The sequence below is a fragment of the Oryx dammah genome, unplaced genomic scaffold (genome assembly GCF_014754425.2).
Source record: "Oryx dammah isolate SB20612 unplaced genomic scaffold, SCBI_Odam_1.1 HiC_scaffold_25, whole genome shotgun sequence".
In the NCBI taxonomy this organism is placed as follows: Eukaryota; Metazoa; Chordata; class Mammalia; order Artiodactyla; family Bovidae; genus Oryx; species Oryx dammah.
The window spans coordinates 21,012,720-21,025,486 of record NW_024070209.1 but is presented as its reverse complement, the minus strand read 5'-3'; the positions used below and the strand labels follow the sequence as shown (position 1 = coordinate 21,025,486).

Below are 12,767 nucleotides of genomic sequence, written 5' to 3'. Positions count from 1 at the left end.
CAAGTTTTCCCCTAATAGACGTAATAAAATCCAATATTGAGAGGCATCCTGACATTGTTGGGGAGGTAGGTAAGCACTGACATAGGAGTCCTGACTCCTAGTTTGTCATCTCAGTCTGCTAGTGAGCCTTCTGACTTTAGATAAAACAGTTTTTTGGTGCCTTCTGTGGATTAAACTAGATTTTTAAGATTTTTTCCTGAAAAATCTGTTTAAAAATAAATTACTCTGTGAAGTTCTATTATTTTGAGATTTGATCCAGAATACTACTTATTTATTCTTGTATTGAATATATATTTGTAGTTATCCATCAGTTTGTCTTATCTTTTCTACCACATAAACTGTGTTTGTTTTAAGAATTACTACATCTTGGCTTTATTTGGCTACTGAAGATTACAAAGTCATGTTATGTTACTAGTAGGCTATCGGATATTTTTTATAAGTTCAAGTAAAACCAGATAAAATATTACCATTTCCCCAACTCGCCAGCCTCCTAAATTAAGTAATAAAATAAAACCAGCACTTTTTACAGTATACCTGACTTAAAATTATTATTTATTATGACCCAATTAACTGTTTGAAGAGGTTTTTTCCTCGAGCAGATGGCTATGATCTGTGTTATAAAGATTCCCACGAGTGAATTATTGAAATCACCTGAAAGCCACCGACTGCAATTCTGTTTTTCTTATTTAAGTAGCTAAAAATGAAAGATGTGGAGAAACAGGAGATACATATTACATTCCCTACTAGTGCTGAATCTTTAAATGATTAGTCAAACGGGGGAAAAGAGTCATTTTGGAATGCAGTGCTCTGGATCATTGTTTTCTCATATGTGGCAGTGGAATAATATTAACTAAACTAGCTGGACAAGCAAAGAAACCACTGTAGCAGGAATTAGGCTTTGTAATCTTATCCCTGAGGATTTTTTCAGTTTCTCTTTCTTTGTGATAAAAGGAAACCCCTGTTAAAAATTGAAAATAACAGATTTGAAATTAAGAAAGCCAGTATAATACAAAACCATCTGTAAACTCAGTTAATCCCCTCCTTAAAGCTCACCTAAGGATATTAAAGTGCTTTTGACCCACTCTGCTTAACAGATCTGCTAGTGTTAATGGGGGGAGGGCCCAGTGGTCACCAGCGCATCCAACTTGGTACTCATTGTGTTGCCACTACACCAAATACCTACTTCCTTGCTGTCCTCAGGGCCTGGCAGGAAAGAGCTGCTGTACCTACATTTTTAAGTCATCTGGACATATTCCACTCAGTACGAAGAGGCAGAAAGGCACTGCAAAGCAAAGACATTGCTTAAGGTTTTCAAAAGGCGAGATTTGACTAGAATTTTTTGATCAGTTATACTAGTTGTTTTGCTTTTTTTTTAGTTTTTTTCCCCAAAATAATTTACTTTAAAAACAAAGATTAATTTCTTCAGCCAATATCTGTCAGTATCTCATTTCTTGCTAAATAAGCTTGGACACATCTTCTCTGGTAAGGCTTGCAATCTTACTGAGAGATTAAAAAAAATAATCATAATAAAATAAACTCATAGTTAAATGCTTAGGCAGGGTTAAATGCTTTGATTCTGTTTGTACTATGATTTTTTTTCATCTCTCAGTAAGATTGCAGGGACGATGTATAAGTTTTAGTTTACTGACAAAATGGTAAATGAGTGAAGATATAAGTGCAATAGAATTTCACACGAAGATGACCACAGAATGGGCAGGAATGGTCACAGAAAACTTTGTGGTGAAGACAGAGGGGGAAGGAAGCTGGCCTCCTACCTAGTGCTGCTACACATGTCCCCACATTCAGAGCCCTGCGCCACACCTTGCCCTTACCAGGTCCATCTCTCAGGCGATGATGACAGTGGCCAGGAAAAGGGAAAGACCACCAGCGTTGTATCTGTGGCTCTAGCATGGAGAGAGGAGGATGAAGTGCTCTTGATACATTGCTGTTGAAGGTTGCCTGATGATAAAAGGGAGCCATGGGTCTGGCCTGGTCTGTGTGCTAGAGATGAGCTTTACCCCATCCCTTAGTAGGGAAAGCTTTAACAAGAAAAGATACATTTTAAGCTGGAATGCAAAGCTTTGCTTTGTAGCAGATTGTTGTAGGTGACTAGTTTCTGATCTCATACATTTTCATTTAACAGGCTTTTGTGAATTTAAGAAATTATCCATGATTTATATAATTTTTTTCTATAGGAAAATGCTTATTTTTATTCTCAGAATGACTCAATTATAAATTGGAGGTTACCATCCAACAGTGGTTTCAACCCTGACTGAAAGTTATAATCCCCTGGAGAGCTTTAAAAAAATACCTATATGCTCAGTCCATGCTTGTATTAGACCAGCACTGGCATGTGGGCATCAGTATTTTTAAAAACCTTCCAGCAGGGCCTAACGTGCAGCCACAATGGAGAAACCACAGATCTGTTATCTGGGATTTATACTTAACCAGCTGATGCTACTTTTTGATTAACTGGATTTCAGCCCTAAGTCACTGTCAGTAAATTTGTTCAGTACCCAGCTGACAAGAATTCCTGGTATATATTTCTTGAGATATATAATGTATAATTCTCAAAGAATTTTTTATAGCATTTTCCAGTCAGTAAGACTAAGCAATTAGTTTGAAGTGACAAATCAATCAGAAAAGTGCCCCAAGTTTACACATAAATCTAAGCCTTTGCTGTATATACATTAGACCAAAGCCCAGCCTACAACTGTGTGCACAAGTATGTATGTGGAGGTGTAATCATTCTTTCTAAAAGCCTGCAGTTGGTAGCTACCAACTTAGCTTATGTTTTGATTTTACTCCTATATTGTACTAAGTATACAACCATGTTCTTGACACTTATCTCCAAAAAGCATACTTATTTCCTTCCCAAAAAAGTGGAAAATACATAAGTAGTAAGCACTGGAGCAGATACTCCCTGTAAACCCCTGTTATGTTAGTGAAGAGAATCTCATTTGTAGTGAAGAGAATCTTTGACACAGCAGCAGCATTATTTAATGTCAAAAGTATAAAAGTGAATTTTAATCTTCTGAGAGCTAACTTACTAGAATTCGCTGGATTGCTACCCTCAGTAACCGTAGCCTCCAAATAAATATCAGTACATATGGAAAGGAGGTACTAGGCTATGTTATTTGAAATCAGGGCTGTCTGGGAAACAAAAACACTGTATCTGTTTATAAGCAGTAAAATTAATGGTTCTGCCAGCTAAACCTAGGACGTAAAATTATACTTGTTCTGAACAAAGAAGCTAGAAAAAGCAACAGCCCTAATCGTTTGAGTGAGTGATTGTTGTGCAAAAATGAGAGAGAGAAACCTGAATTAATCAGCTCAGTCTCATGCTAGAGTTATGGCTTTAGCCTCTTAGTTATGATGTGTTCAGTATGTTGGTGATATGAGGCAGTGTAACCTAAACGACTGTATTGATTTAGAACCAGTATAGATCCTCTAGCTTTTGTCTCAGTTTTTCTACTTTAATGCTCTCAGGGCTTTGCATTTTATAATTTTCTATTTGTTTCTTAAAATAATTAGTACTGTTGAAATTAGATATTCAAAAATTATCAGTTTCCTGTATAAATAATGTGTCTAAGCACCAAAAATGTTTAATGATATTTTAAGTGTTTAAAAATAGGAGAAAAGCTATATCACTTCCAACTTGTTGTAATATCTAAAGCTATAGTTATTTTGTGATGAACACATGCCCTAAGAACATTTTCTAAGGTATATATATACTACTACTAATAATAATGGTATTTTTATAACATAAATTCATTATTTACTACTTATTTTCACAAGTTTGGGTTTTCAAAATAATCCTTAGTGAATGACATATTTCTGTATGTCCAACTGAATTCTTTGCTCAAATTGGGTTTATACATTTTTTGGAAGTCTTCCATTAAAATAGAAGGATATTGTAGTTTTCTCATGAATGCTTTTGCATTTAATTATTATGATATCAAATAGTGAATCTAAAATGAATTTTCAAAATTCCCAATGATATTAATGCAATTTAATTCTTTTTCTCAAAAGTAAGTAGTAATGAGCTTTTGCTAAACTGTTCTATCATTCTTTAAAACTAGAATGACAGAAATAACATTTCTATTATAAATAAATTTTTACAGATGAGTTAAATATATTTCTGAAAGAAAAAAATCTACTTTTTCTTGTTTCCTTTCACAGGCAGCGATACCGTCTTTATCCAAGTTACACTGCCCCATGGCCCAAGTTAGTATATTTGGTTTAAGACTCATAATTTTTGCTTTGGCTTTAAAAATTAAACCAAATGTAACCTTTCCTGCTAAAACTCGTCTTGGGTCTGGCAGCATTGGTGCCTTGCTTTGCAGCATCTTAGAAGTGAGGCCTTCACTTGTACTATCTTTTGATCATAAATGATTTGCTTAAACTTATATAATTCTCATGCTTTTTGTAAAACCTTTCTTCTCTTTTGAAACAACATTATTATATGGGTGGCTTCCACATCTAACTATTTCTCATTTCCAACTCTGGAGTTCTAATGCTCAACTTAAAAAAAAAAAAAGCAAGAGCATGCATGCGCATATGAGAATGTTGGCAGCTACATGCAGTGTCTTAAGTCACAAAATACACTTAGGCTGGGGACAGCACAGGCTGTAGGCAAATGACTTATTTGACTTTAGAACAGCTGTCTTATCACTGTGACTATCTGTATTATATAACCTAAATATTCATCACTGACAAGCAAAATAAAGTTCCAGTGTAGGTATTTGTTTTTAAAGTACTAACAGTTCACCAACTATCCCATAAATTTTAAGCCAATAGATTGTTTTTTGCTGTCCTTCATACAAATGATTTCAGAATGTATGCAATGGAAAATAGTGTTATAGGCTAACTTACAAAGTTTCATAAGAAGAAAGGTAGGTGATCAGAATGTTGCTCATTTAAATAATATCAATATACAAAGTATTCTAAGTTCTATCTTGTTATAACATTTAATTGACAAAATTTAAACTGTCAGTGTTTAAAGGAAAGAAAACCTGCCAAATACAATTTTGAATGATCATTTAAGTGTTTTTTCACATCTTTTTCATTGTGCTGATGTACAGATTAACTTACATTAATGTTTTTCAAAGTGTAGTTATTTATATGCCTAGCCCTTATCATAAATGTTTGTAAGATAGGTTACAATCAGAGGCTTTTACTTACCTTTTTAGTGCCAGTTCATCAGTTTACTCCTAAATCAGGTTCACTAGATTCTAGTGTAATTTCCATTTTTATTATCAGCATAGCCTCAGTCATTTTAAATGTGTTCATCACAATGAAAAATTTTGGATTAGAATGTGATGAACCTGACTTTGCTCCCCCACCAAGGAGAGCTGATACCTAAGCAAACCGAAGAGATCCCTCCCCAGGACAGGATGGCAGGGAGAGGCATTGGAGAGAGTGGTTAAGAACAGAAAGTATTCCCAAAGACTATCCAGTGAAGGCAAGGAAATTCCATACTAGTACCGTCGGGGTTGGGGGCGGGGTGGAAAATGAGCCCATCATAAAAGGTTAACAAAAATTACCCTTCCAAAAGTTTTTAATAGTTTGCTCTCTCCCAGAAAATTCCAGTAATAGATTAACAATGGAAATGTTACTTTCTTCAAGAAGTGTAACAACAGAATAACTTAGACAGCTTTTTCTCTGAAAACTCTGCTGAGAAATTTCTGCATGCTTTTATAGCAGTTTGCTTTAATAAAGGAAGTACTGTTGGGTGTTGCTTTATTGAACTGCTCTGATACTTCTGTACATTTCTTTTAATAAATATAAGCAGGATTGATGATATAAAATTCCTGTGAACTTTTCAAAATTGTGCCATCCTACAGGATCTGCTTCAGTATCATCTATAAGTTTAACCAAGAGCACTGATGAGGTGCCTGTCCCCCCTCCTGTTCCTCCGCGAAGACGGCCAGAGTCTGCCCCAGCAGAAGCTTCGCCATCCAAGGTAAAGTAGAACATCTGGTTATCTGGAGACTGGAATCACTGCAGTTCCATTATAATCAAGTGCTCATCTCTCATTGAGTTCTAACGGAATGAGGTTTAATACTCAGGGTATTGGGGCTTAAGAGAGTTTAAACCAGAATTAAGTATGGGTTTACCATTCAGTAATGTTTATTTCCTTTCTTCTGAAAGCAGTTTTCTGGTAGGTTTTCAAAATACTTATAAATCTAAATATGGGTACTGTCCAAAAAAACCCCTACAAGTTTAACCTATAATTTAAGAGTAATGTAGTCTCAAGCAGTTCTTTAAAAAGATAGGAAAAGATCTGAAGCTGTATATGAAGGCACAGTTTAAATGAAACTATATCTCAGTGCTAAATGTTACATATCTAAGCCTGTAACAGGTGAATCTGACAGGCTTTTAAGTGGGATTTTCATGAAAATTACAGGTCAGAAGAGACCTTAACAGCTCATAATAGCTATTTTTTTCCTACCTGTTTAAATTTCTTTCTTTGCCAACTGTTAACATGATTCAGTGGTATCAACGTGTCCAGAGAGCAGAGCACCTAGGCAGGGGAAAACTCTGCAGAATACCATGAAATGCTATTATAATAAATTTAACATTATAAAATTGATAGGTAACATGCTAAATTGAAATGATCTTATATTATATTGAGTGATAGGTAAGCAGCAGCAAACAAAATTTTGAGAAAAATAAAAACTTAACATTGAAGGAAAAATACTTTTTTTAATGGATGAACTTCCATAACTTCCAATTTAAAGCATATGGCAAAACTCCCTGATCCACACCTAGAGTTCTTCCAATAACGTATTTGAAAACCCAGCTTAATTCTTAGTATATTCATGGTGCTACATATGTTGTTAATAAATGTCTTTTTTTTTCCCATTTATGTTAGATGATGTCTAAGCATTTGGACAGCCCCCCAGCAATTCCTCCTAGGCAACCCACATCAAAAGCCTATTCACCACGGTATTCAATATCAGACCGGACCTCTATATCAGACCCTCCTGAGAGCCCTCCCTTATTACCTCCACGAGAACCCGTGAGGACACCTGATGTTTTCTCAAGTTCACCACTACATCTCCAACCTCCCCCTTTGGGCAAAAAAAGTGACCATAGTAATGCCTTCTTCCCAAACAGCCCCTCCCCCTTTACACCACCTCCTCCTCAAACACCTTCTCCTCATGGAACAAGAAGGCATCTGCCGTCACCACCATTGACACAAGAAGTGGACCTCCATTCCATTGCTGGGCCGCCTGTTCCTCCACGACAAAGCACTTCTCAGCATATCCCTAAACTCCCTCCAAAAACTTACAAAAGGGAGCACACCCACCCGTCCGTGCACAGAGATGGACCACCACTGTTGGAGAATGCCCATTCTTCCTGAGTTCCTCTGGATCAGGATGTACGTTTTCCTAGCCCCAGACCCATTGCTGGCGATGGATGCACTGAACGTGCCAGCACTGAGGAGTTAAAATGAAAACTCCAAACACTAACGACTCTACTTCAAGATGCAGTCATAAGACAATGAATTTTAACATGGACATAATTATAAAGTGAATATGGAAAGGTTGATCTAGAGGAAGTGGACAACTGATTTCACCAGAAAATCAAGTAAAGGAACCTTTTGCCAGCCAGTAAGCAGGAGTCCTCTTTTTGTGAAGTGATCTTTATCATTAAAGGGATGGAAAACAGTCTAGTATCCAGCAGGCCCGCATGATGACAGTTTTTGTAATTCAAAATATTATGCACTTTTTAAAAAGGAATCTTAAACAGGGATCTTCAAATCCTCCTTTGTTTTCCTTTGCTTTTACTCGTCCTACTTTAGAATATTTTCTTAAAAATCATTCAGAGGACTGTGAGGAAAGGCTGTGGTACCTGCCCTTGTTGGAATCAAGGCCCAGCACCATACTGCAGTCCTGTTTACAGATTATTACAGTGAATTGAATGGGTACCGAGGCTTCACCAAAGAGGTACTTTTTTTTTTTTTTAAGAATAATTATGCCAATTTTAAGAGCATCGCCCTACCCACCCTCCCTACACAAACAGAATGTGGTGGTGTTGCCTTCAAACGAAGTTTTGTGTCATTAACAATGACAGAAGAACTCTTCTAAAAATGTAACTGTCAAGCATATGATTTACATTTAGGAGACTGTTAATCTTTATGCTAGATTGTCATTTCCCCCTTTTCCCACAGAAGTTTACTGGTAATCCATGTCATGGCTTGTAGCTGTCCCTCTAACCATACTGTGGAAATGCAGTCACCCAGTGGGAAAGGAGCACTTGCTGGGCGTCGCTGACACCGGTCATGTTTGACTAATAGTTGAGTGATCAGCATATCTAGAATTACCTTGCATTGCCTAAATCATGTGTATATAGTGAATGTTATATAATATACCTGGCAGGTCTGTTTTAATTTAATTGAATAAAGATAACAAATACTTTGTTTGGCTGGCATATATTAAATTATTATATGGAGAAAATGGTTGATTCTTATTTCTTTCAGTTGAAACACACACAACACTAAGCATAAAAGCACGTATTGTGGTACGCCTTGGTTTCTAGTTCTGGATGTATGTATTCCTCTTAAAAGAATGATCTAAAGTTGCAGTGCAGCATGTAGGAAAATATTTGGTTAGAATAGGATGGGTATCTTTTAAGCAGAGCTTTGTAAGGTTTTTAATTTCCTAGGTAACATGTATTACAGTTTGTTAAAGTTTATATTAAACATTCTACCTTGCCTGAGGTCTTTGCTCTATCAGAACTATTTGTAATAGAACATCTACCTACATCATTAATAGCATAATATGGATTATTCATTAGACCTATGTACTGACCTTCTGAGTCTAACAATACTGTGACTGAAATGCATGCAACTTGTTGAAGAGAAAAAATGTTATTATCTCCACTATAATATCTGTGAAGTGTGCAGTATTCCACCCTTAGAGTCATCAGTTCATCTGCATCTGCATGTGTCCTCTGAATAATGAAGTAACATTTCAGCAGTTCTGTTAACCATGCCCGCTAGAGGCATTTTTAGAAGTGCTGCATCACGGTGGAAACCTAGTACTTTAATAATTTTCTGTGATATTTATTACAGCATTAAATGTACATCACAATAGTACAATATATAGTCCTTTAAGACCAGAATGTTGGTTGCATCATCATTAAGCAATCCATCCTGTCATATCCTTTCTTATTTATTTGTTAGAGTTGAATCTTTTGTTTTTAATATTTGTACCATTCCTATTAGGGTAGCCACTTTCATGAAATGTCGCCTTTCAAAAGTCTCCCCCAAAATTTATTTCAAATCCACTCTTGTTTGCAAAGCATCCATAAGACCATTCATTCAACAAGTATTTATCTACGCCTACTTACTAGTGCTGCTACAGTTAATCATAATACACATTCCAGAATTTCCATGATTTTTTATTAGACCAGCCTCATCATCCCTAGGATTTCCCTTTATGTGTCTTATGCACACTTCTCTTTAATTACCCCAACCCTAACTCCAAATGAGAACCTGAGAAAAGTCACATTGGAGCCCATTCACTATCCCTCTGGCCAGTGTGTTGGCCTTCTAATGAGGTAATGACCTCTTTTCAACCTTCCTGATTGCATAAAGAAGAAAAACTCAGATTTGAAGTTCTAATCATACTTTTTCCAAAGGGAAGTATTCTCTTACCCTGGTGGTTCTAGGCGACCGCTTCACTGTGCGTCAGCTGTATATGCATTGTGGATAGAGGATATTTGTACTCTGAAGTATAAAAGGGGGGTCAAAATATTTTCTGCAGTGGTAACTGATTAGAAAAATTTCAATTGGATGCCCTTAAACAGTGGTGAGAAAACTGTATCCTTGCTTTCTTCACATGTGAAGCATTAACTCACTGGCAGATTTACTCTTTGTAGTAACTGAAATCTACTTAATCCAGGGACAAAGAAGTGGCTGAGAAGATAAATGCATCACCACAAAATTCTGCTTTTGAATCCAGGACATTACAAGACAGTGCAGCATGACTTTCCTAAACCACATTCCAAAACATGGAACATTTCTTTTAGAAATGGAAATGCTCTTACTTGTTTCATTATCTTTGGATCAACAAAATGAACATATTTCAAGGCTGAATTTACCTACATGGGCCAATAACCAATATAATAGAAAGGGAGGCTTTTCACATCTCAGTACTTTTTAAAACAGGAACAAATAAAGTATATGTTTCTAAATTTATTGAAAGACAGGTTATTTACTCTTTCCACATCTCCAAATGTATTTTAAGACTACCAATGATCAGGAAATGTATAAACATCAAAAGTTTGCTTAATTAAAGGTGGTTGGATATCAGATTATGTGTTCAGTAGGTTACTACGCTCTAACAACTCAAGAATGTTTTAATGATTCTAAATTTAGCGAAGAGCATGCCATCCTAATTATACTACAGTTAACAGAACAATGTAGTGAACTGTACTTTTTCAGTTGGAGGCTACATTGTGGTTCCAAATTCCTTAATGTGTTTTTCCCTACATTAAAAATTAAACCAAAAATTAGCTGGTATCTATGATCACTATCTTGTCTTAATTCTCAAATTTAGCTCACTTTAATCATGTACCTCATCATTTGTCTTTTAATGACAGCTTAAATTGAGAGTTTTAAGTGGCTCAGCAAAACAATGCAAATGGAGGGGGGGATAATTCCAATTTATTAAGTGTTATACATATTGAGGAAAACCTATTTTTTTCCCCTCCAGATTCAGAAAGAAAAAAACCATTTATTTCTTGGTATTCTGCTGCTATAGGTAGGTTCACTTATCTTTTAACCTATATTGTATGACTGTTGTACAAGTGTAGGTCCTATGGAGTTGCACATCTTTACCAATAAAATAAGCATCACAGGGTTAAAACCAGTTTGGCTGAAAGAATTATGCAGTAAAATTATTTATAAGGGAAAGTGGTGACTTAGTTTATTTATTCAATATTTTTCTTTTGAAGCATCTCATTACTTTTAAAATCATTTCATAATCCTTTATACATGAGCCAATGAAATATTTTGAGCTCTAGTTAAAGCATGAAGTCTATATGATAAATCTGAACAAAAGCACTTGTAACTTGTTTTGTAAATTTCATGCCTTATTTTCCATTTTTGACACCGTAAAGTGCATTTTCTGTCAACTGTGAGCAAATTTCCCTTTTGCCTTTAATGAAAATAGTGCATTAAGTAGCCAATTGCTGCAGAATTACAGAGCAAGTTAGCTAAAGGTGGATCACATTGGACTACCACTCAAAGAAACAAGATGCATAGCAGATGGAAGTCACACGTGTGGCTTTAGGGAGAGCGCACCTGTGCCAGATGCATGCCACTTTTCAGTAGCTGCCAAATGTGCCTTTAATTAAGAACATCTCTAATTTTTTTCTTCAGATCAAGTCAGCATTTGGGGGCGGGATCAGGGCAGGGGTCTCTGGGGTGCAAATATCTGGTGAAACCCACCAGAGAAGAAGCCTTCGTTTGTCAAAGTGACACGAATAACTTTAGTTGAAACATGTTTGTGTATATATATGTGTATTTGCCTTTGTTTAGTAGCACGGTTATTTGCTAAAATAATTGTCAAAAAAATTGCTCTGTCAGTCTTACTTTGATGTAAAAACAAAGTGCAGTCTACACATCTAATACGGCCTTTGTACCTAACCATGTTCGTAGGTAATCTTTGTACTCTGTGTGCAGCAGTATTTGGTTTGCATTTAAAGTGAAAATAATGGCTGTTATTTTTCTGGCATTACTAAGATAAACCGAAAAATAATAAAGAAAAATGCCTTACATAGCCCACACGTGTATTATTCTTGCATGTGTTTATTTTAGAGAGCAACATTTTCATGTCATCAGTGACTCATTTTAGCTCATACTCTGTGGAAATAGTTGCTCTTAATCATGCTTTTGCTTTGAGGTGCTTTTTTCTGTATCACAGTATTATAAAAGCAGTTGAATACTTCCTCTTGTTGCACACACTATGAATAGAGTGAGTGGGAGGACATTGGGATGAAAATCAGTGCTTTAGTGACCTTGGGTGTTACTTGAATAAGTTGCAGAGGGAGGGCTGAGGCATTTGTATTCCCTAAAAGAAGTTTTAAGATAGCACAGTTCCTCGAAAGGCAGGTTTTGCTGAGACCTGCTGGAACATAGCAGACTGACATTCAGCAATTCTTTGTAGGCTTGGCAGGAAAAGATACAGCTGCACACTGCAAAGAATTATGCAAATGTGAGGTCATTCACGGTGAACTACAGAATGTGAAAACTCATGATCCTGAGAGATGTAATGCCCTTATTTAAAAATTAACTGATTCCTGGTATTTGGAGGACTGCTTTCCAAAACAGTTAAAATTCACTGGGTTTTTTTGTTTGTTTGTTTTTAACCCCTGGTTTAAAGACCCAAAATCATTAATTTGTACAAATTCCATTTGTAGTCCACTGTGAAATCCAAATATGTATTATTGGGTATATTCTAGGTAATCAATTTAATAGCTATAAGAAGATAACGTTAATATTGATTAGTCAGACCTGATTTCAACTTTCCTTTTGAAACACCACTTTTGAATTTTAACCAGGTGGTTTGCCTTTTTACTTAGTCACTAGCTCATCACAGATTCAGGGCACTTGAGCCTCTAGGGTTCAGCAGAGACTACATTTTTGCAGATAGATGCAGATGGTAGGGAGGACTTTGCCTTATAGCTATTCTACTATTTTAGGACTCTTGACTGTCATTGGAGACAAGAAAGAAAGCTACAGCCCATTTTTA

At 36.0% G+C, this 12,767-nt stretch overlaps 1 protein-coding gene across 2 annotated transcripts in view; it reads left to right on the top strand.

The window, feature by feature from the left end:
• SOS1 (SOS Ras/Rac guanine nucleotide exchange factor 1) overlaps positions 1 to 11,798 on the top strand; it is a 129,829-nt gene extending 118,031 nt beyond the window's left edge. Inside the window, exons 21-23 of one of the 2 annotated variants that reach the window (XM_040224680.1) lie at positions 4,183 to 4,227; positions 5,847 to 5,965; positions 6,878 to 11,798. In XM_040224680.1, coding sequence (XP_040080614.1) covers positions 4,183 to 4,227; positions 5,847 to 5,965; positions 6,878 to 7,369 — 656 coding nt within the window. In that variant the 3' untranslated portion in view covers positions 7,370 to 11,798. The remainder of the gene's footprint in view (positions 1 to 4,182; positions 4,228 to 5,846; positions 5,966 to 6,877) is intronic. The other variant, XM_040224681.1, reaches the window with a different exon arrangement.
• Positions 11,799 to 12,767: the final 969 nt, after the last annotated feature.